Here is a 23,508-nt window from a genome sequence, read left to right on the forward strand (position 1 = left end):
TGAGCTATATAACTCAGGGTAAATCCAAGATTATAAAGTTGCAGAGGGATGTTGATAGTCAGGATTGGAGGGAGTTTCCTCAATTCTCTACCCTAATGAAACCATAGATCAATACAAAATTCCCAAAACAACAAAATCAACTTGGTTTTGCTTTATTCATTTCTGACTTATGGTCATTATAAATGGGCTTTCTGCTTCCTGGAAACTTTGACAAAGACATGTAAAGCCTGGAAAAATAATGAAAGAGAAAAACAGTTTCCACAGCAGTTATCTTTATTTCATTAAGAGAGAAAATTCAGGCACATGTGTCAGAACCCAAGTGAAGCTGAGTTCAACAGGGAGAAAGGCTAAAGGTTCCATATAACATTCACTTGTGGGATACTGGAAAAGGGGACCATTAAGGGGGAGTAGTCTGGAGGAGCTATGGTTCCCAGAACAGGAGATTCTTAGATCTCTTTGGAATGTTATTTTTATAGCTGGGATTGTTTATCAGGGTACAGGACATAGTATTGATTAAGATAGCAAGAAATAGCTTTGAAACCATCTACAACATTGAGGGGTTTCTTCAGGAGAAATGTGGCATTAACTCGTGCAGGATTGATGCCCAAAATAGGCACCTCCAATCTATGTAGTGTAGTGCAGTGGGGCAACTGATAACAACAGGCCATTTGGTACCAGGGCATTTAGAGATGGGGAAAGTGTATCCTGATCTGACTCATCCCCACAGTTATTGCTACTTTCACAGATTTCAAAAGAAGTGACAAGAGAGAAGAGCTATAGGGGTTATTTGTTTAGGGGAAGCAGGAAGTGATGCTATTGACTTGGAAAAAACCCAGAACTATTAAATAGTCAGAAAAATCACTCTTTGATCAAGGAAAGGGATTCAGTGTAATAGTAGGTTGCTCTGAACACTGACCCCTGGGAAAGCCAACCGCACTAGATTGGACAATTACAAAGAAGAAAATAATTTTGGGAACCTATATACCATTTGCCAGAAATCCAGGGACAGGGAAAGATAATTGACATCATACTGACAGAATATAATCAAGGTGGGAAAAGAATCATATCTTGAGGCTAGGGTCTAAGGGAAGGGGCTGCTTACAATGGATACTAAAAGGATGGTCCCTACCCAGGTGTGGGTCTTTCTGGGAAAGGGTCTCTAGTACAATAGGGTCCATTATTCAGTCAGAAACTGCTAGCCTGAGATTTTCTTCAGGGTGGGTTCTCACAGGAACAGAGGAACAGGGAACAAACTTTAGGATCTCCAACTTACAAGCTAGTCCTAAAACTTGGGATTCATCAGATCTTACTAGGCTACAAGTTTGGGGTTTCTAGAATCCATGTTGACACTGGCATCTATATTTAGCTTCTCTGAAGTTAGGTCACCAGAGCCATTTCAATCAGAGAGAACAAAATTTCCCCATACACACAATGCCATGGGGGGAAATGACTCCAATTGTCAGCAAAAGGAGACTGGTTTCAGATCCACAGGATCTTACCTTTTCATCTATTTCTTATTCCTCCTGTTTATTAAAGCAGCATCTTACATCTGTGTGACTGCTGTTTCCTCCAATATACTGTCAATTCTTTAAGGACAGGAACTTTTTTCTTTTTGTTCAAAACCAACTCCTAGCACTTGTAAAAGGGAATTCTTAATCCCTTTCTCTAATTTAACTGGGCACCTGGAGGTCCTTATATCATAGAGATGGGTAAAGATATACCAGCCCACAGTGAAAAGAAGTAGAAAGCAGAGAGACAGGAAGTGAGGTAAGAAGGGGCTATAAAAGGCCAGTGTGCTGGTTGAGGAGGGCTTTTTGACCTTTTTTGGGTTGGGAGGTAGTTGGTACTTTTAGGGTTGGGGGTTGGGGGTGGGGGTTGGTGATTAGTTACTTGGTGGTTGGGAGTGATAGATATTAATTCTGCCTGGTGAGCTGAGCTGAAGGGTGTGATTAGCTGGACTTTCTCTAATGGCAGTTAGACAGTTAGAGACTGTTAGAGACAGTTATGGGCAGCTGTATAAAACTAAGAGTAAAGGAAGAGAGGCCAGAGAGGATACAAATTGCTTCAAGCCACCAAATTTATTTAGGGTTGAACTAAGGTTTTACAAAATGCTTTTTTCAAAGATTAAAGTCAGATGGGTGGAGCTGGGGGAGGAAGGGTGGAGTCTGGGTTGTAGTTTGGAGTCCCACCCACGTCTTCCTCAGTATTTTAAACTGCTTGGCTTGCAGCTACGGAGTTCAAATACTCTGAAGGTCAGAGTCTCTTTTGTCTTCCTTCCAAACCTTTGGAAAAATGAGTTGGAATCGGTACCAGCAGGACATGGGGAGGTCTAACCATGGTTGGCAGAGCAGAGGCTCTGGAGGTTGGAATGAGCATCTGCACCAAGGATCGGGTAAGCAAGCCTCCAAAAGAATTGAGGGAGGGGGGTATGGGGACAACTGGAGTAGGGTCTCCCAAAAGAGACTGAGGCAGAAGGCTAGACTTATCTGTCTCCCTTGTCTTTCTCTCACAAGGCTGTCCCAGTCATGGATGTAAAGATTTGAAACTTTAATAAGTCTTTAACAGGTCATATTTAATCTTATCCCCACATAATAGAAATCAGAAAATTGACTTGGAACAATGTTAAATGACAGCCTAAGGTGATCAAATAAGAGTTGGAACAGTTGGATTTGGGAGCCAAGCTAGTTCCTTTTAATCTAAACCCATTGCAGTTGCATTCTGCCTAATCTTTTTATTCTGTGTGTTAACATGGAATCTAGAAACTCCAAACTCGTAGCCAAGTAAGATCTGATGAAACCCAAGTTTTAGGACTAGCTTGTCCTTGTTCCCGTGAGAATCCACCCTGAAGGGAATCTCAGGCTAGCAGTTTCAGACTGAATAATGGACCCTAAGGTAAATGACAATCCTGTCTTTTTAAAAGCCAAGTGACTTTTCTTGTCATCAAAAGCCTTTCCAAGTATATCACACCCTCCTTCAGAGGACTGAACTAGGGACCCTTAGCTTAGGAGACTGACCTACTACCTACTGTACTAAAGAGGCACTTGATTTAGGGTAGCCCCCACCTAAAATGGATCGTCTTTCACATTAGGGTCCATTATTAGTCTGAAACTGCTAGTCTGAGATTCTTCAGGGTGGATTCTCGAAGGAACAGGAAACAATTATAAGCTTTGGGGTCTCCAACTTACAAGCTAGTCCTAAAACTTGGGGTTCATCAGATCTTCCTAGGCTACAGGTTTGGGGTTTCTAGATTCCATAATGACATGATTAAGGGCACTAGGCTCACACTAGGCTAATTTAACATTAGGAAACTTTTGATAGGGAGTCTGCCATGGCCACCTTTGAATGTAGACAGTCCATAAAGGATGCTTCCACATGTGCCTTCAAGTTGAAGGTCTCTTTCGCCACCCCATCTACAACTTGGGGGATGATCTCTAAAGGAGCCTGCAGGATACAGTCCATAGATATGCTGCTCACTTCAAGTTTATGACCTGAGTTTATGTTCTTCCACTGCCTTTAGATGATCTGTACAACTTTGCTGTTCCTCCTTTTCTTGAAACAGAGGTTATAATAGATTAAGATGTTCCAGCTTCAGATCTAAAGTCTTAATCCACCTGCTTCATTTTAACAAATTAGGAAACTGACTCGGGTAAATAACTTCATAATCACTGGTATAGGGGGCAGCTAGGCAGCTCAGTGGACTGAGAAGCAGGTCTAGAGACTGCAGTCCTAGGTTTAAATCTAGTCTCAAGATACTTCCCAAGCTGTGTTGACCCCTGAGCAAGTCGCTTGACCCCCATTGCCTAGCTCTTATCATTCTAACTTAGAACCAATACTATGTATTGGTTCTAAGAGAGGAGGTAAGACTTAGAAAAAACTGACAGAAGTATTTAAGAAGTGGGAGAAATTGTAAATTCTAAGTCTATGGAAGGGCAAATCAAAATAGTAACTTTTAGCATACTTAAAAATATCCATTCTTCTAGACTAGAATGTCACATTGGCCAATCTCCCTTCAATATAGTTTTATAAGGAATCCATAATTTTATGTCTTTTATTGATCATTTGCACATTAAGTATTCATGTTTGATTTAGAGGCAGGCCCAGGACATGAATTCTGGATCTGCTATTTAACAATTTTGGGTGTCCTTAGGCAAGTGATTTTCCTACCTTGGACCCTGGGATCCTTCATAAAATGGGGAATTAGATGATAGGGGATCATTCCAGCCCTCTTAATCTCTAATCCAAAATTTGGAAGCTCTTATAGGCACCTCATGGTAAACCCCCAAGCATTTTAATAAAAACCTGCATATTCTAGTGGATAATGATGTAATGATTTAGATAAATGTGTAGCCATATGTTATAACTGTAATATACCTATATGTTATAAGTAATAGTATCTAGATTGAACTTTTAAAACTATATTATTCACAGCCTGACAGTGGATATTCTCTAATGGAAGACTGGATTCCTGTCCTGTCTTCCTCTTGACATTCCTGAGCTTGACCTCCCTCCTATTCTAGGCAATTTAAGATTTAAATTTGTAGAACCCTTGGCAGTTTTGCTTTGCTAACTTGGATCAAGTTGCCTTGCTGCCTTGATCCAAACCAATGAAAATTCGGGTCTATATGAGAATAAGCAGCAATTCCAGGTTTACAAAGTGCCCCAAAAAAGGTAGTTTCTTCCCTACAACCCTGTCAGATATTTCCCCTCCATATCCCAATGATGGAACTGAAGCCCCTAAGAGCTTAAGTTACTTATATCTGGAGTCTTACAGCTAGTGACAGAGGTAGGTAGGCTTTGAATCTCAAGACTTACAATTCCTGGAGTTCAGGCTTGGAGTTGTGAGGAGCGGGGAAGCAGGATTGCCCTCACCATGTTTCTCAACACCCCCCTCCCCTCATCCCAATTGTGTGGTGCTCCTGGGGGCAGGCATGCAGCCAACAGCCCAGTGCTTGTTAAGCACTTTTCCCATAGTCCTGAGGAAACTAAAAAATCTTAATACTCATACCTTGACTGAATTTCCTTTGGGAGGTGATATCCACTCTGCCCACCTCCCCAGGGCTTAAATGCACAACAAAATGACTACTTTGATATATGTAATAGCCTCTGGGCTATTTAGGACCACAGGGATTTAGTCTTAACCCCAAATAAGGACTTAAGAGCATAAAATTACTTTGCAATATTATATTGGGAGCAAGTCAAAAAGGGTGTAAAAATTTACTTAAGAACAAAACTCAGAACTTAATTTTTAGACTCTTATAGTTTTATTAAGTCTAGCAAAAGGGAGAGGAGAGCCAAAATAGGTCACCTGTTCCCATTAACCTATGAGTTAAATATGTAGGATTCAAGCAAAGGAATCAAGAAGCAATCATCTAATGAGTTCTCCCTTAAAAAAGATTAAAGTTTAGATCTCAGGAATTTTGGAATTTTTTTTGCACTGATATTTAAATCCCCAGAAGTTTCAGTTGGGAGTCTGACCTGGACATTCCTAGTTGAGCATTAAAACTATCCTAGTTTCTAAGCAATATAAATCTTGGTTTCTTCTCATGCAAGGCTAGATTTCAAACAAAAACTTTATACTTCCATAATCTTGTAAGTAATACATGGCAGAAATATGTTTTACAGACCCAATGTATATCAAGGGTGCCTGCAAAAATAATGGAAGAGAAGGGGCCCGAGGAGGTATTGGTGTCTACTGGCCAGAAGCCAATGATCTGTAAGTACACAAAATTTTTTTAAACCCTTAACTTCTGTCTTAGATTCTACACTTAAGGTAGAATAGTGGTAAGGGGGCTAGGCAATGGGGGTTGGGGTTAAGTGACTTTCCCAGGGTCACACAGCTAAGGATTTGAAACGGGGACCTCCTATCTCTAGGCCTGACTCTCAATCCACTGAATCACCCAGCTGTCCTCCATAGCATTTATATCTCATACCTAAGTAATTTACTCAAAACACAAAAGAGAGCCAGTTATTAAAGTAATATCTTGGGGGCCATTAGTAGTCTTTGTTTACAGAGAGGATGATTCCTAGTATGGCTTAAAAATATGAAACCAATGTATTAGCTATTAAACAATATAATATCCAAATTGTTCTAGTCTGCAGTATCTAGCTCATTTGTGTTTTTTATTTTTTAAACAGAAACACAAGTAGTACATATTCTGGACGCCAGACAAACCAAACTGCTTCTTTAGAAGTAAGTTACTAGTCTTGATCATTATTTAAAAAAATTTTTTTAAGTATTTTTCCATGGTAACAATTTATGTTCTCTCCCATCCCCTCCTTCCCTCCTGAGGTTGATAAGCAATTTCATTGAGTATTATAATCACTCAACCTATTTCCATATCCATTTTTGTATTGAGAGTAATTTTTTAAAACCAAAACCCCAAGTCCTATAGTTCTTAATCTTTAGAAGAGAAAATTTATTATGGAGTTTGTAATTTTAGGTTTTTGTTTTCCTTTGATAAAATTTCAAGTTACAAAAAGTTTCTTCTATCTTGTACCAAAAGGCTAAGACAACAGTGAGGTCTAATGGTACTAAGACTTTTGATTTCAAAATTATTTTCTCTATAAAGAGTTAATAGCACTATGATTTGAGTGCCAGTTTACAATCCTCCTTTCAAAAGTCAGCCAAAAATAATCTTTTACCATTACTATTATTATTATTGTATACAGTGTCCTTGTCCTGGAAAAAGCTTTGTCTGGAAAGTTGTTCTATGTATAGCCAGCATTTCTATAGGGTTGCAAATTTTATGCTCAGTCTTTTTTTATTTTGATCCCCACAAATGTGGAAGATAATTAACCACATTTTACAGATTAGGAAATTGAGGTTTGAGATTAAATGATTTCTCACAGTCTCACAATTTTAGTGTCTTGAGGTAGGATTTTTGAATGGCTTTAAAGCTTCCTAATTCTTCAGGTCATTATGCTATCCACTGTACCACCTAGCTGCCATTTATATTCATAAGTATTTGTCCTACTTTTAAAAGAAATTTTTAAACTCTTAAACCTTCAGTCTTAGAATCCTATCGTTTATTGGTTCCAAGGCAGAGAGAAGAGTAGGTAGTAAGGGCTAGGGTAATGGGAGTGAAGTGACTTGGCCAGGATCATTCAGGGAACAGGTGTGTAGGCAGATTTGAACCCAGGACATCCATCTCTAGACCCACTCAATCCACTGAACCACCTAACTGTCCCCATTCTTGTATTTTAAAGCATTCTACATCTAAGGAATTTGGAAAGGTACCAAGAATAAGAATAAATATTTGGAAAGTCTTGCTCTCCCTTCCCAGGGAAAAGGAAAAGCTTTTGCAAACCTACAACCTCCCACTTGACAATGTCCTTCCAATTCTTATCCCAGGGCATAGGAAGAGATATCTTAAATTAATATTTCCCCATTATGAATTAGCCTTTTATTGATTTGTTATCTTCCTGTTTCCTCTGATAGCGATGCTATCACCCCCCTCATAGTGTATAGTAAGCATATAGTTAATAATAATGGAAATTAAGATTATAAAGGGGAACATAAAAGTAACATGCAATGCTGCATCATAAATTATGGAATCACATATAGAAGTCACTGGCAAACTACCCTGAAAATTAATGTGCTAAATTAGATGCCAGTTAGGTTCCAGGTTAAGTTCCCCTAATTGCCTATCACACAAGTACTTAAACATTTGGATTCCCTAAGGGGTTAATGAACTAACTTAAAAAATCCTGTTTGTTCCCTACCACTAAAGCCCTAATAAATTGGAGTCCCCAAATTGTTCCCTTTTCAACTTCCTTCTGACTTTTCCTGGTACCTGCCTCCATCCACCACTTGAGTGGCTGTCATCTGCTCTGCCTCTTTATACCTTATTACCCACTTGCTGACAGAATGATATTTTTTCTCTCAGCCCATTGCAAAGAACTAGCACATTCCTAGGTCCCTTGGCAAAACCCCATTATGTAAATAGCTGGGAACAGGGAACATCCGTTGTGGATGATGCTGGTTGACTTGAATCTCATGGAAGAAACCCAGGGGAAGGACCAAAGGAATGCCCTGTCCCTTCCAGAGCTAGGATTCTCTTGGGCTTGGGTTGTGGCATTCCTACACCTTGTCTATTAAATAGGCTCTTTTTGCTTATTAATTTAATAACAACCTGGGAAGGAATTCTCTTCAACTCAATCTCTATAATTCTTTTAACAACCATAAAACACTTCTGATTTCTTGATTTGGGGAAAAAAAATCAAAACACATTTTTCTCATCTCTACTCCATTGTTCTTTACCTCATTGCATTATTCCATGTTGCAAATGTTAAAGGTATATTATCAGGATTGGAGTTAAATTACCTTCCCACTTGTAATTTCTACCTTTGGTCCTTCCTATTCATAATGATTATGTTGCCATTTCTAAAACTATTCACAAGTCTTCTCATGTAGGTTGTACAAGTATTATCTATTACCATTTTAACAGATAGGGAAAGAGGAAGGAACCTGATGGTTTTCTAACTTAATGGTTACAGAATTATTATGAGACCACTCATTAGTAAAGGATTGCCTCAACTTTCTTGGAAGGGGGGGGAGGATGGGCCCTTAGAAAATATTCTTTTTCTGGTGATATCTGTTAAGAGCTAGAAAAGTTCTTGGAGGTACCCAGTCTTAACTCTTGTTACTTACCTCAAAATATGCATTCTTAATTCCTTTTTACTTATAAATTAGAATGGTGAAAATTGAGAAATTTCATAACTTTAGCAACAAAATTAATTTTTTAAGGCAGCTACCAGAGGGATTGAGCAAGCTAAGGTCCAAAACTTTGACAAAGTCACTGTGCACTCAGATAATCAACTTGTCACCAAAGGTAAGCTTTTGAACTATTTTGGCTATTCATACTATAGTATCTCTTTAGTGAAGAAAAGAAATTCACTGTCAAATGCCTAGCAAAATGGTTAAAATTCTTCAAGAGATACTAAAGTCTTAAGAACCATCTAGTATAAATCTTTATTTCATTTAAAGGGCAGGAAGGTTGGGATGTCTGGAGACCTGGACTGTTAACTTATTTCTGCCACTGACCTAAAGCTTAATAGGCATTGAAGTCCCATCTATTTGGAGTCTCAATTTCCTTATCCATTAAGTGAGGAATGGGGGAAGAGAAGTCATTGAATAGATTTGAATTCAAGATTGTCCATCTCTTTCCATGGTTCAGGGCATACCCACAAAAACGAGGTTCTAGTTCAGAAAGGATAGCATAGCCCTGGTTTAAGAGTTTCTTGTTATGGTCATGTTCCGGGTTAGGAAGGAAGGGTGATGATGAAAAAGCAAAGACCCAGGGAGAATTTAATGGTTAGATTTTAGATGATGGGGGTGGGGAAGAGACCCAGAGGGAAAAGGGAAGATGAATAGACTTATGAAAAACTTGAGTGCATGGCAATGAGGCTTACCAGGCTAGAAGCCAGCATGGCAGTAGGAGAAATTTTAGTAATTTCAGATCAGTATCCCTGAAAACCCCAGAAGATGAGGCCCTTCAGGAGGGGAGAGGTTCAAAGATCCTGTCTAGTATAAAGCCAGAAGAAACCTTTTGACTGACATAAAACCAGGACATGCCACCCATTTCTTTCACATAATCCTTTAATTGTCCAAATTAGTAAACAAAACATCTCCCCTTACCTTGTGATTTCTTAATGGTCCTGACAATGCCTTTAATCTACATTTAAAGGGTCCCTATATTAAATAGATTCTGGTTAAGGACACATGTAATACCCAGTGGGATTGGCTATGGGAAGGAGGAATAGAAAATGATTTTTGTAACCAGGGAATAATGCTCAAAATTGATAAAACAAAAAAAAAATTAAAAATAAGTGTCCCTAGAAACCCAGATTTAAAAGACCCTAGAAGAACTGAAAGCCTAAATTACAATGGAAAAATAAGTCCAAACTCTTCCCTTGGGAAAAGTGGCTTAATGGTTGACAACAAAATGTTTCAAAGAATATTGAGCATTTCTGTACATCCTGGAACCAATTTGAGAAATAGCCCACTTGTTCAGGAAGTGCTAGGAACCTTGGGGAGGGAGGTTTAAGGAAAAGGGAGGGACAATGTAAAATTTAACAGGTGGTGATGATTAAAGAGCATTATATCTTGATATTGCCTTGGGTCACTGTCCCAGTCCTTTCCACTACAAGCAATAAAAACTGCATTCTATCTGGTCTACTCTGTCCCATTTCAGTGTTTATGGTGATACATCTTTATATTACTCTATATATTCCCACTCCAAATATGTCTTTATTTTCCAAAAAAATCTCTAAAGGATCCATCCATCAAACACTTGTCTGTTGTTTCCCTCACTGTTATTATTTGGGAGAGTATATCAATATCACAAAATTATTGGGAAGACAATTGTGATTATGAACATTTGTCCCACCCTATGGAGGAGCTGAGAATTCTTAAATGTAAAAACCCCAAATGTAATTCCATCAGCCTGCTGTCTTGCCAACTATGATATCATCCATCTGTAGTTCTTGTCATATTTAGAGGTACTAAAGGGGTGATATTCTATGACTTGGACATCTGAACTGCTTGTCATATGTTCTTAGTCCATTTATTTTCTCTATTGTATTGTCATTCATGGAACCAGGGATGTCTAGGTAGCAGTGTGTTACAGGGGCAAGAGTAATGAGTTTGGAAGGTCTTGAGTTTAATTTTTGTCCCTTGTCATTTAGCACTTTGGCTCATTTCAGTTTCCCTTGTTTACAAAATGAGGGAAATAAGCAGTTACATATTCTCACTACAACCCTGGAAATTGGGGCCTCTTTGTTCAAGGAGCCCCAAAATAAATTATCAAATACCCATATCACCAGTGATGAGCAACTTAGTTTAATTCTGGAACACTTCTATATTGCCAAACCTTAGAGCTATTTAAAGAGGATTCTCTCAGTAATAAAATGTTAAAGAACTATATAATAGTTGCTTTTGTAGGATGATCTGAGGAATGAATAGGAAATTCTGTATTCTAGTCCTAGCTTTATTTTCTGGTTACCAGCTAGTTGTCCTTGTTGAAACTAGTTTTCTACATCATTAAAATGGAGAAAATATTTCTACCTCTTCCACATGCAATGAATACTGGGTTTGAATTAGTATTTGGAAATGGCTTCCAGTCTGTGTTTTCTCCTTGATGGTAGAGAGAATTTTCTCCTGTGACAAGGAAATCACTTTAAAAGACTGATATATATTAATTTAAGGTCACCAAGGAATTCAGCTATGTAATTCCTAAATGAAAACTCAAGTCAGCCGTCAGCCTTTTATAGAGTTTAATTACAAACAGGAGGAAGAAAGGAATTAGAGAGAGAGAGAGAGAGAGAGAGAGAGAGAGAGAGAGAGAGAGAGAGAGAGAGAGAGAGAGAGAAAGGGGAGAGAAGGGAATAGGGCTTAAATACCCCCTCTGTTTAGGCTGGGCCAAAAGGCCCAAGTCCTTAGATAGCTGGGGCAAAGAAAAGAGATCAGTCCCTATTACTCACGTGACCAAAATGGAGAAACAGTCTCAAAGGCCCCCACCTTCAGCTTCCTTCAGAGCAAGCTTCTCAGAGCACACTCCAACCAATCAGACAAACTCCTCAACCACGACCTCCTCAAAACCCCCTATCTTTAAGGAAACCATCCAAGTTCCCTCCCCTCAGTTCTCACATCTACCAATCACTGTCCATCAATTTCCCTGTGCCAATGGAGGCTCTAGCTTAACCCAGGACCGCCCAGAGGTCTGGGCTTTGCACATGTCTGTTGGAGGTCATATTCTCAAATAATTAAATTTTGATCTATGCTACAGCCCTTCCTAAATCCTGTTAGGACTGAGTGGGGTGGAAATTGTATTTTCCAAGACCTGATTCTGTCATTCCAAGTATCTCTATTGTATCAATTCTAAAATCAATCTTGACTCAAAGAAATTCCTGTTCTGTGCTTAAGCATAGGTCAAAGCCCTTTCCATTGTTCAGCAAAAGGTTTCTGTCCTAAAGTAATCTTAAGTAGGGAGGAGAAGGAACCTCCCATGCCAATGGGGTTCACATTCCAATACACTATCAGTAAGAAATTTTCCAAGTATGAAATTTCCCAATGGTGAAATTTCCAACATTTATAAGTCTAAGAAATTTTAAGGTTTATAATCCCCCCCTGATGATCATTGGGAGACTAGTCTCCCCATTGATCATTTAACATAATCATTTTGTAGTTCTAAATTCACTTCTAACTAAAGATATACACAATATTCAATTTTCTAAGAGAAATTAGAATAGTGAGAGAGGAAATAGAAAAGAAAAGAAAGCAAAACCAATGTTTGCTAGGCGCATTGACAGAAAGCCAAATTAGGGGCAGTCCCTTTTGGCATAAATGTGTACAGTTACAATAAATGTTCAATCAAAAGTTCAGTCCAATCAATCACATCCAAAGTTCATTCTTGATCTTCTTGATGAAGTGTAGGTTTTTGGCATCTTTCTGCAACAGTTCATTCTCTGGATATAAAAGTTTCAAGCTTCTTTCTTGAAGATCTTTTCTCAAACAGAATCAAAATCTTTGAAATTTTTTTTTTATAAAAGTAAAATCTTAAACAAAATTCTTGGATTTTTATAAAAATACAATCTCAAACAAAAAAAATTCAAAAATTCTTAGATTTTAAATTAAAATACAATCCCCCCTGAAGTATTTAAAAAAAAATCAACTTTAGCTCAGAATGCAATGTTCAGTTATGGGGGTGTATGTGTCAATTATCAAAAGAATAGAAAAATAATCAAAAACATAAGAAAAATTCAAAATAGACCTTGTATAGGTCTAGTTTAAAGTAATTTCTATCCCACAAGTATGTAGGACAGAATGCAGTAATATTTCACGTAGCCATTTGTAGCCAAGACTACAGGAAGTTGCCATAATATAAGAAGAAAAGAATTAGAATTCTATTTTGATGGGGAAATGTCATTCCCTTGTCTGATTTTTTCCTCAGGGATATAGGGAGCCAGCATGATAGTCAAGCTTTGTACTTGTTTGAGTACTTCGAAAAGAGTGTAGATACAAGGAAGTCCTACGACTTAAACATAAGTTAAGCGTCGCAACCTCGAGTCTCACTTTAATATTTCTTGTGTGCTCTATTGGCACTATTCAGGTTTAGTCTGCTCCTTGTTTTTATCCCTTTTCCTGGGATCAGACACAAACATTAATCACAGTCCTATAATATTTTATCAATAAATGGCAGGTTCCCATAGTTTAAAGCTTTTAGGCATATATTGATATTATAGCAAGAGTATATATATTAACTTGTATTACTGCAGGGAAAAGTAATATTAATATTAATTATGTGTACCTTCAGTACAAAAAATGAGAAAAAATCAAATATTCTGATCAAAAAATAAAAGAAAAGAAATAAGAAAAAATAAGAAAAATCAGTAATTCAATATATTCTTGAAAAAAAAACAGCATCCATTTGTCTATGGATTATTATCTCCAATTCATATGATTAGAGTCACAATTCATATGATAGGATAGAGTCAATCAGTCTCAGCAGAAGATGCTTTCTTCACATGTGAGCAGTGAATCCAAGAGTCTCTTTCTCCAATCTTTATAGATGTTGGAGTAGTTAATAATATTTGGAATGGTCCTTCCCATGAAGGTTGAGTTGCTCCAGTTTGCTTGAAATTCTTGATATAAACTTTATCTCCTGGGTTCAGGTCATGCAGAGAAAAGTCTAATGGTACGGCTTGTACTGCAGCTCTGGATTCATGAAGTTCACGTAGTTAGTGCTGTAACTCCTGTATATAGGAAGCAATAGTAATATCTCCCCCTAATAACGATGTATAAGCCGGGGAGAAAGGCTTAGCCTGTATAGGTGGATGTCCAAAAAGCATCTCAAATGGTGAAATATGTAAGTCTCCTCTAGGCCTGCTTCTAAGATAAAATAGGGCCAGAGGGAGAATTTCAGGCCATTTTAAATGGGTCTCAGTGCATAATTTGCCAATCATAGTCTTAAGTTCTTTATTCATCCTCTCCACTTGGCCTGAGCTCTGGGGGTGATATGGAACATGGAATTTTGGAGTTATCCCCAAGCAAGAATATATTTGGTTTAAGACAGAATCTGTAAAATGACTCCCTCTATCAGAGTCAATACATGCTGGCAGGTCAAAACGAGGAATAATTTCTTTTAAAAGTATCTTTGCAACAAAATCTGCTGTGGCTCGGGTCGTAGGAAATGCTTCCGGCCATCTGGTTAGTTGATCTACAATTACTAGACAAAATTTATAACGTCCAGCCTTTGGCATCGTTATGAAATCTATCTGTAGATGTTCAAAAGGTGTGTAAGCCAGAGGATGTCCCCCAAAGGCTTTTCCACGATATGCATGTTGGTTATATGCCTGGCAGATAGGGCAGGCTGAACATACTTTAGAGGCTATAGTAGTTATACCAGGGGCTATCCATACTCTCTTGACAGAGTCCACAATGCCCTGGGTGCCAAAATGACCATTTTTATAAATAGATTGGCAAATTTGGTTATAGAAACTTCTAGGGAGCAGGGGTTTTCCTTCAGATGACACCCATACTCCATTAATTTGTTTTGCTTTAAAATTTTGTTTCCATTTTTCCACTTCCTTTTCATTATAGGAAAGTGATAAATTTAAATTATCAGTGGTTGTTAATGTTAAAATTAATCCAGGTCCTTCTATGGCTGCTAAGTTTTGCAGCTGCATCTGCTCGGTCATTTCCTCTAGAGACAGGGTCAGAGCCACCTGTATGGGCAGAGCAGTGAACTACAGCTAGGGCTTTAGGCAGTTTGAGAGCAGAAAGAACTTCATTAATAATTTCTGCATTAGCTATGGATTTTCCAGCTGAGGTTAAAAATCCTCTTTGGAGCCATAACATCCCGACTGAGTGACAAATGCCAAAAGCATATCTAGAATCCGTATAAATTGTTGCCTTTTTATCCTTGGCAATTATACAAGCTTGTGTTAGAGCTATGAGTTCTGCTCCTTGAGCGCTAATGTTAGAAGGTAGTGAAGCTGACCATTCAGTGGCAAATTCTGAGACTACAGCAGCTCCAGTGTAACGTATGCCATCCCTCATAAAAGAGGAACCATCGGTAAATAAAACCAGATCTGCATTGTCTAAGGGAGTGTCCAAGAGATTATCTCGAGGCTTTTCTGCCATGGACACTAATGTTTCACAGTTATGTAGTGGTTCTCCTGAGGTAGGTAAATCTGGAAGCAAGGTTAAGAGTTGAACAGCGTTTCAAGGTAATATTTTCACTATTTAATAAGGTTATTTCATACCTTGTAATTCTCTGATCCGAGAATGCCTGTGTTCTATCTTTTATCAATAATGCTTCAATCTCATGTGGGCACATTATTGTTAATGGACATCCCAATACTAAATCAATGGTTTTTGTTACTAGTAAGGCTGTAGCGGCTACTCCTCTAAGGCATGGTGGTGCTCCTGCTGCTACTGGGTCTAGTTGGGCAGAATAATAAGCAATTGGGCGCTGAGAAGGTCCCAAAGTCTGAGTTAACACACCAGAGGCTACTCCTCTTCGCTCATGCACATATAAAGTAAATGGCTTGTTGTAATCTGGGATGCCTAGAGCAGGGGCAGACATGATAGCCTTTTTTAGATCTGATAGAGCTGACAAGTGTTCAGGCTCTAATTTGAGGGGTTCAGGAACCGAATCCTTTGTTAATGCTATAAGGGGTTTAGTGATTTCCCCATAGCAAGGAATCCATTGTCTACAAAACCCTGTTGCTCCTAAAATTGCTCTCAGCTGTTTCTTAGTGGTAGGAGCACTCAATTTTTGAATGTTCTCAATTCGTTTTGGAGAAATATAACGAGCACCCGCAGTCAAGATGAATCCCAAATATTCTACTTTTTGGAGACACCATTGAACTTTATCCTTAGAGATTTTATGTCCTCTTTTGTGCAATTCCAAAAGAAGGTGTTTGCTATCTTCTTGACATGTTTTTGCATCTGTTGAAGCCAAGAGTAGATCATCTACATATTTGATTAATTTGCTATTTTTAAATGTTATATTGTCTGTGTCTTGGATCAAAATTTGCTCAAATAAGCTCGGACTTTTGACATAACCCTGTGGCAGCCGACACCAGGTATATTGTGAGCCCTTCCAGGCGAAAGCAAAAATATGCCTGGAGTTTTCATGTATTGGTATGGAAAAGAAAGCTGAACACAAGTCTACTACTGTAAAGTATGTAGCTGTGCTAGGAATAGATGAAATAATAGTATGTATGTTAGAAACTATGGAGTGTCTCTTTATAACGTGATTATTCACTGCCCTTAGATCCTGTACAAATCTATAGATGTGCTTGCCATCGGGCCCTTTTTTTGTTTTTTTAATTGGCAGGATGGGCGTGTTGTATTCAGATTTGCAAGGGATTATTATTCCCTGTTCTATTAATGAGTTAATAACTGGTGTAATACCCTCAATTGCCTCCTTTGAGAGGGGATACTGAGGGATAGAAGGAGGTGGGCTAGATTTAGTTTTTATCTGCACAGGAACAGCAGATTTAAGTAAGCCTACATCAGAAGAAGATGTGGCCCAAAGAGACTCCGGTATGTCTTTAGGTATTGCAAAGACGGGATGCTCTTTTTTCTCCTGACTCTCTGAGAGAATTACAGGGAGTAAATTTAAAGATTCCTCTGGTACTTCTAATGATAATGAGCCATCTGGGGAGCAGGTTATTGTGGCTCTGAGTTTGCATAGAAGGTCCCTCCCCAGTAAATTTAAAGGGGAGTCAGGCATCAAAAGGAAGGAGTGTTGTACCTCTAGGGGTCCTACAGACACCATTCTAGGAGGAAGTCTTTTAACTCTTTGGGTTATTCCTGATACTCCCATTACATTCTCTGAGCCAATAGAATAACATTGTAAATCAGGTGTTCTCTTTAATACAGACCAGGAAGCTCCGGTGTCTAATAGACAATCATAATAGGTGTTACCCACCTTTAAGGTAACATGGGGTTCATTAGTATGGGGAGGGCAGTGGATAGGGACAACGGGTAGTAGGACATCAGGGTCTAGGAAATCAAAAGTTGTATCCTCTGATTCCTGTGCCCCCCCCCCCCGGGCACCATCATTGTGTTTGGGATATTCCTTGGGCACCCCCCTGAAGGGCACCTCTCTGAGGGTCATTAGTACCTCGAGTATTTTTTGGACGAGCACCATTTCTCATATATTGCTGTTCAGTATCATTATAATTTTCTTCAATTTGAGCATTGTCATTAATTTCCCAATTCCTATTTCTATAATTCTGGTTTCTAAAGTTCTTATTTCTATATTCATTATAGTTATTTCCATAGTCATTATTATAATTTCTAGAATTCTGGTTTTTATAACCATTATCATCATTTCTATAATTATTATTTCTAAAATTATTATTAAACTGTGTATTCCTTCCAAACATCTTAAGAAAGGTTCTACATTCCATCATTTTGTGGCCCTTCTTCTCACAGAAGTGGCAAGTAATGGATTGATAATTGGATTTCTGGAGAGGGGAAATTGTTGTGGTTCATTATCATGTCCACTTTCTAATTTAGTCATCCTATCTATTAAATATCTCATTTTTTTCTTCATTTCCTCCATGTCATCATTATTTTCTTCCTCCTTTTCTTTGTTTCCCTTTAAAACATATATAGCTGTTTTTCGCAATTCTTCAAGGTCCATATCTGACCATCTTGGGCATTGTGTTCTAAAATAATTCTTAATTGCTTTGCAAGAGTTATTTACAAAGATTCTTCTAACTTGTCTTAAACTACTCTCTTTAGTTAAGTCCCAATCTAAGTATCTGTCCCCAAACTCGATAATTCTATCCATAAATCTGGACGGTGATTCTTCTTCCTTTTGCTTAATTTTTTCCAGTTCCATCCACTTATCTGTACTGTCTGCACATTCCTTCATTGCCGTGAGGATGGCCTCTCTACAACGGTATAGTTGTAGATAATCCTCAGGATTGTTATAGTCCCATTCGGCATCCTGAGATAGCCAATGTGCTGCATTACGCCCCCAGGTTTTGTTGACATGAACAATTATTTCATTTTTTTCACGTTCACTTAAAAAAGCCTGTAGTAAGTTCTCAATGTCCTTGTAAGACGGATTATACTGAAAAAATATGTCTCCCATCTTTTTTGTTACTAGAAAAGGATCTTGTTCATATGTGGGGATATTTCGTGTAAATTCATTTATTTCTTGGGGAGTAAACGGTATCCTATGTCTTAAAGTCACCACATCCCCATTCCGTCCTATTTCAGGTACTTCTCTTAGAGGAAACAGGCCTCTAGTTGAATTTTGTACCTGTGGGTCAGTTTGACAAGGACAGGTGTTTCTCTAGGAGGACAAGATCTCCTTTGCATTGGAATTTGGTTTTCTGTAGGAGAGGGAACATGAGAAACTGGGATTGCAGGGAAAGGGTTTTGGGGATTAAATTCAGTCAAGATTTGCACTGCACGAGAGACGCAGTCTGTTAACTGGGCTATAGGGAAGGTGTTTTCCATCTCTATTTCAGGGAAGGAAATTTCCTCATTCAAAGGTTCAGAAACAGGTCTGTTTCTGGTAGAGTGGTTGTTTGCCAATTGATCCTGTAAGAAACTTTTTAGATCTTCTAATTGGGCTTGCATTTTATCCTCAATTTTTCCTATATTATCCTCCATATTTCCCATTTTATCCTCAATATTTTCTATTTTATCCTCATTTTTTTATTTTATCCTCATTTATTTTATCCTCAATTTTTTTTACTTTAGCATCTCTAAATATAGTATTGAGGAGTACAAAAATGACAGTACCTATTAATATAAAAATTTGGATCCTGCATTCCTCAATGCCCCTACTTCTTCAGCTGCCATATAATTGTCAAAGAGTGTAGTACTCATTTTTTTTATATATATTTTGTAATTTCACAAAACACGTGGGGAGCAGGGCAAAGCCACAAACTTTCCACAAGGTTTTTTTTTTTTCTAATCCAGGAAGTTGTTCCTTAAGGGAAAGGATATTTAGAAACAGGTCTTCCAGCCAGGACTTTAGAGTCCTGTTGCTGAGATTTAAAAGAGCTGTTTTCTGTCTATCAGAGTCACACAGCTGGGAAGTATCCGAGGTCCGATTTGAACCCAGGACCTTCTGTCTCTAGGCCTGGCTCTCAATCCGCTGAGCTACCCAGCTGTCTCTTAAGATTAAAGGGAAGAAAAAGAAAAAACTGCTGATTCCAATTTAACTTAAGGAGAAAAGAGAAGAGAGAAAGTTTTTTATACTTGCTGTGTCTTTAAGCCAAGTTTTTTGTTTAAAAAAAAAAGGGACTAAGTGGTGAGACGGTATAGAAAAAAGGCAAGGAATTTCAGAAGTTTATTGAGAGGATTCTTTAGACTCCCGTGTGGTCAGCCACAATGTGACAAGGAAATCACTTTAAAAGACTGATATATATTAATTTAAGGTCGCCAAGGAATTCAGCTATGTAATTCCTAAATGAAAACTCAAGTCAGCCGTCAGCCTTTTATAGAGTTTAATTACAAACAGGAGGAAGAAAGGAATTAGAGAGAGAGAGAGAGAGAGAGAGAGAGAGAGAGAGAGAGAGAGAGAGAGAGAAAGGGGAGAGAAGGGAATAGGGCTTAAATACCCCCTCTGTTTAGGCTGGGCCAAAAGGCCCAAGTCCTTAGATAGCTGGGGCAAAGAAAAGAGATCAGTCCCTATTACTCACGTGACCAAAATGGAGAAACAGTCTCAAAGGCCCCCACCTTCAGCTTCCTTCAGAGCAAGCTTCTCAGAGCACACTCCAACCAATCAGACAAACTCCTCAACCACGACCTCCTCAAAACCCCCTATCTTTAAGGAAACCATCCAAGTTCCCTCCCCTCAGTTCTCACATCTACCAATCACTGTCCATCAATTTCCCTGTGCCAATGGTGGCTCTAGCTTAACCCAGGACCGCCCAGAGGTCTGTGGCTTTGCACATGTCTGTTGGAGGTCATATTCTCAAATAATTAAATCTTTGATCCTTTGCTACAGCCCTTCCTAAATCCTGTTACCCTGAGTAGGGTAGAGATTGGAATAATTAAATTCTGATCTATGCTGCAGCCCTTCCTAAATCCTGTTAGGACTGAGTGGGGTAGAAATTGTATTTTCTAAGCCCTGATTCTGTCATTCCAAGTATCTCTATTGTATCAATTCTAAAATCAATCTTGACTCAAAGAAATTCCTGTTCTGTGCTTAAGCATAGGTCAAAGCCCTTTCCATTGTTCAGCAAAAGGTTTCTGTCCTAAAGTAATCTTAAGTAGGGAGGAGAAGGAACCTCCCATGCCAATGGGGTTCACATTCCAATACACTATCAGTAAGAAATTTTCCAAGTATGAAATTTCCCAATGGTGAAATTTCCAACATTTTTATAAGTCTAAGAAATTTTAAGGTTACACTCCAAAGGCCTTGACTTTTGAAGAGAATATTTTATTTGCTTGGGTCTTAATATATGGAAAATCCTCTATACTACCTAACTTCCTTTTGTCATTAGGAATTGGTCTTGCTAAGTTTTTACCATCTTGCAGGGTAATGATTTCCCAAAGACTTCATAGGAAAGTAGAAAAGGGATCAGGATTTATATCTGGAAAGGATACTTGCCCTCCTCTGGGCTGGCCCCCACCCACATATCCTTGATCCATAGCTTGACTTTTGTCCTTGGAAAACAAAAGTACCCTATATAAGATTAATAGTTACTATGTTATCTTATGGTTGGCAGTTTGTAACAGGTTCAGTGTAGAAAATAAATACCTTCTATCTGTATGAAATGATAACCAAAGGGTTGTCCTTGTTTGTTTTTTTAAGGTATTTTAGAGAATAGAAGAGGAATGGTGGAAATGTAATAATTGTTATAAATTATGTCAATATGTATAGTATTTTTCCTTCAAAAATTAGTAGAAAAACTAAAGAAAGACATCTTTTAATTAAACAGGAATGAATGAATGGATTAACAAATGGAAAGAAAATGGCTGGAAAACGAGTAGAAATAGGGATGTTGTCCACAAAGATCAATTCAAGAGGTTGGATGAAATGACTCGGGACATGAATATTGAATGGGTAAGGAGATTTTTTGTTACAAATTTTCTGACAACCCAAGGTAACAAGAACATTTAGAAATGGAAGCTCAAAGTGTAATGTCTAGTCTTTTAAGTTGCCTAAGGCTCAGGATAGTGAAGCTTTTGAGACAATACATTTGTTAGGAAATAAGATAATCTTGCAATTTAAAAATTTAGGAATGATCAGTTTTAAGAATTTGACCCAGCCCAATTGTGTGACCCTGGGCAAGTCACTTGAACCCCATTGCCTAGCCCTTACCACTCTTTCTGCCTTGGAGCCAATACACAGTATTGACTCCAAGACAGAAGGTAAGGGTTTAAAAAAAAAAAAAGAATTTGACCCAGCCATTTAAAAAAAATAACCAGTCTTTTAAAAAACCTTACTTTCTGACTTAGAATTAATACTGTATTAATTCTAAGACTACCTTGTTCCCAGGGTCACACAGTTAAAAAGTCTTTGAGACCAGATTTAAATGTAGAATTTTCCCCTCTTGTCTTTTTCTGTCTCAGCCACTTAGCTGACCCAAAAACAGTCAATAATTTTTATATCTACTTTTAAGTCAATATAACCTCATCTGTAAAATGGATATTAAATACCCATTTCATCCTAAGACTTGAGGCAGACCCTATACAATTCATAATTTTCATTTTGTATTATTTGGAAGTTTTAAAAATTTAAGTACTAAAAGGGGAAAAGGATATCCCAGAAGCATGATTTTAACAAGTGTTTTAAAAAATCTCATTTGGTGTATTACAAAAGGGAATCATGTATTAGCATAAAAGTCACTCATGCCCCCCTTTTGTTAGATTGGTGATTTTGGATCTTCTGTAATGTCTTGTGAATGCTACCTCTGTTTAAGCCTTCTAACTGACATTTTAAAAGTTTTTTTTCCCCTTACAGGTATGGGAATAGTTGAAATTAAATTAATTGATTAAATTTCATATTATTTTAACAGAAGTATGTTCCTGCTCGTTCAAAAGGAGGCAATGCTGAAGCTCACAAATTAGCTAGAGAAGCTTATAGAAAGTGAGAAGACTTTGGTATTTGTGAATGTTTAACTGCAATATATAATCTCCAGATTTCCTGCCTTGTCTTAGAGCTGTGTTCTATGGTTAGCTTTGGACATTTTCTTCATATACTTAATAAGTTTTCTCTGCTATTTTGAATTTCTTTTAAATAGTTGAAATAAATGAAAAACAACTAGACAATTGACTTTTAGTGATAATTTATTAAGTTCTTATAGTAAAAATAATTGGTATAAACTACAGTGAATACAGTTTAGGATCAGCTATTGATTAGAACTGTTAGTGATCAGATTTTGTAGTAAGTAGTTCCAGCCATTAATGAATTCTGAAATTTAGGACTAGTGATTAGCTAATCACTTAAGATATAAAAATACATGTAACTGGCCATTTGTCAAAATTCCCCTTCTGGAATTCCTTTATCTAAAAGTTTATTGCATATTAATCAAAAGGGAGAGATTTCTTACCTCAGCCACATTAGATCCTCTTTTCAAGGAGGCTTTTAAAACCTTCCCTTTCAAAATAGAATAATCAAATGATGGACATATACCCATATCCAATCCAAAGTTAGAATTGTCAGAAATCCCACCTTAGACACCCTGGATCCATCCCCTACCCCCTTAGGATAAGGAGCAAGGTAATGCAAATCATTTAATCCTGGAATCCCTATACCTATACACCCACCCCTCAATTTCTTATCTTTGATTAATGACTTCTCATTAAAACCAATGGCCTCATTATGGTGAGGTGTTCCCCCCCCCCCCTTTGCACAATATTTTCAGGGGAAATGTGAGCTCTAGCATAGGGTACACTTTGGGCTGAAGTCCTAGAAAATTTCTTCTGAGTTAAAAGTAGAGAGCAGCTGGGTAGCTCAGTGGATTGAGAGCCAGTCCTCCAGATGGGAGGTCCTAAGTTCAAATGTGCCCTCAGACACAGCTGTGTGGCCCTGGTTGGGCAAGTTAACCCCCATTGCTAGCCCTTACCACTCTTCTGCCTTTGAACCAATACATAGCATTGAAGGTAAGGGTTTAAAAAAAAGTGTAGCATTGTCTCCTCTCCTGGTATAAGACTGATTAAATTTTGTTTTCCTACAGGTCAAATACTCTTTAAAAAGTTGACAATCTATGTTATCCATTACCTTCCCACTGTTCCCTTTCCAAAAAGTCAGGTTATAAGAGAGGTTGTACCTGTTATCCATATATCCATGTTCCTGTTGTGAAAAAGGGCACATTTCTTACACTAAAAAGATTGAATGGTATGATTCAATTTGCATTTAGGTTCTTGTAGGCTGATGGATATTCCTCTTTGTCATGAGTCCCTTGAAGTTATCTTAGTCCTTGTTGCCTTGAATAGCATTCACAGGCAACATTACTATGTAGACCTTTCTCCTGATTCTGCTAGATCCAATGTAACCCTTCATTGAAATCTATTCAGGA

At 38.0% G+C, this 23,508-nt stretch overlaps 1 protein-coding gene across 3 annotated transcripts; it reads left to right on the plus strand.

Annotated features, from left to right (window-relative positions):
- Positions 1–1,617: 1,617 nt before the first annotated feature.
- Positions 1,618–22,258, plus strand: LOC103105931 (ribonuclease H1-like). Of its 3 annotated transcripts, none has more exons than XM_016428662.2 (7): positions 1,618–1,767; positions 2,229–2,392; positions 5,623–5,713; positions 6,136–6,190; positions 8,747–8,831; positions 20,926–21,050; positions 22,006–22,258. In XM_016428662.2, the coding sequence occupies exons 2-7, from the start codon at positions 2,293–2,295 to the stop codon at positions 22,078–22,080; spliced, it is 531 nt and encodes a 176-aa protein (XP_016284148.2). In that variant the 5' UTR covers positions 1,618–1,767; positions 2,229–2,292; the 3' UTR covers positions 22,081–22,258. The 3 variants fall into 3 exon arrangements, with proteins under 3 accessions (XP_016284148.2, XP_007476254.2, XP_007476253.2); XM_007476192.3 differs by lacking the exon at positions 1,618–1,767 and adding an exon at positions 1,772–1,836; XM_007476191.3 differs by lacking the exon at positions 1,618–1,767 and adding an exon at positions 1,963–2,098.
- Positions 22,259–23,508: the final 1,250 nt, after the last annotated feature.

The sequence above is a fragment of the Monodelphis domestica genome, chromosome 1, assembly GCF_027887165.1.
Source record: "Monodelphis domestica isolate mMonDom1 chromosome 1, mMonDom1.pri, whole genome shotgun sequence".
Classification (NCBI taxonomy): Eukaryota; Metazoa; Chordata; class Mammalia; order Didelphimorphia; family Didelphidae; genus Monodelphis; species Monodelphis domestica.

Bases quoted from the DNA above. Each gene is read 5' to 3' on its own strand.
- LOC103105931 (XM_016428662.2), top strand. From the start codon at position 2,293: ATGAGTTGGAATCGGTACCAGCAGGACATGGGGAGGTCTAACCATGGT. The intron at 6,191-8,746 runs GTAAGTTACTAG...TAATTTTTTAAG, and splicing joins ACCAAACTGCTTCTTTAGAA to GCAGCTACCAGAGGGATTGA. The intron at 8,832-20,925 runs GTAAGCTTTTGA...TTAATTAAACAG, and splicing joins TAATCAACTTGTCACCAAAG to GAATGAATGAATGGATTAAC.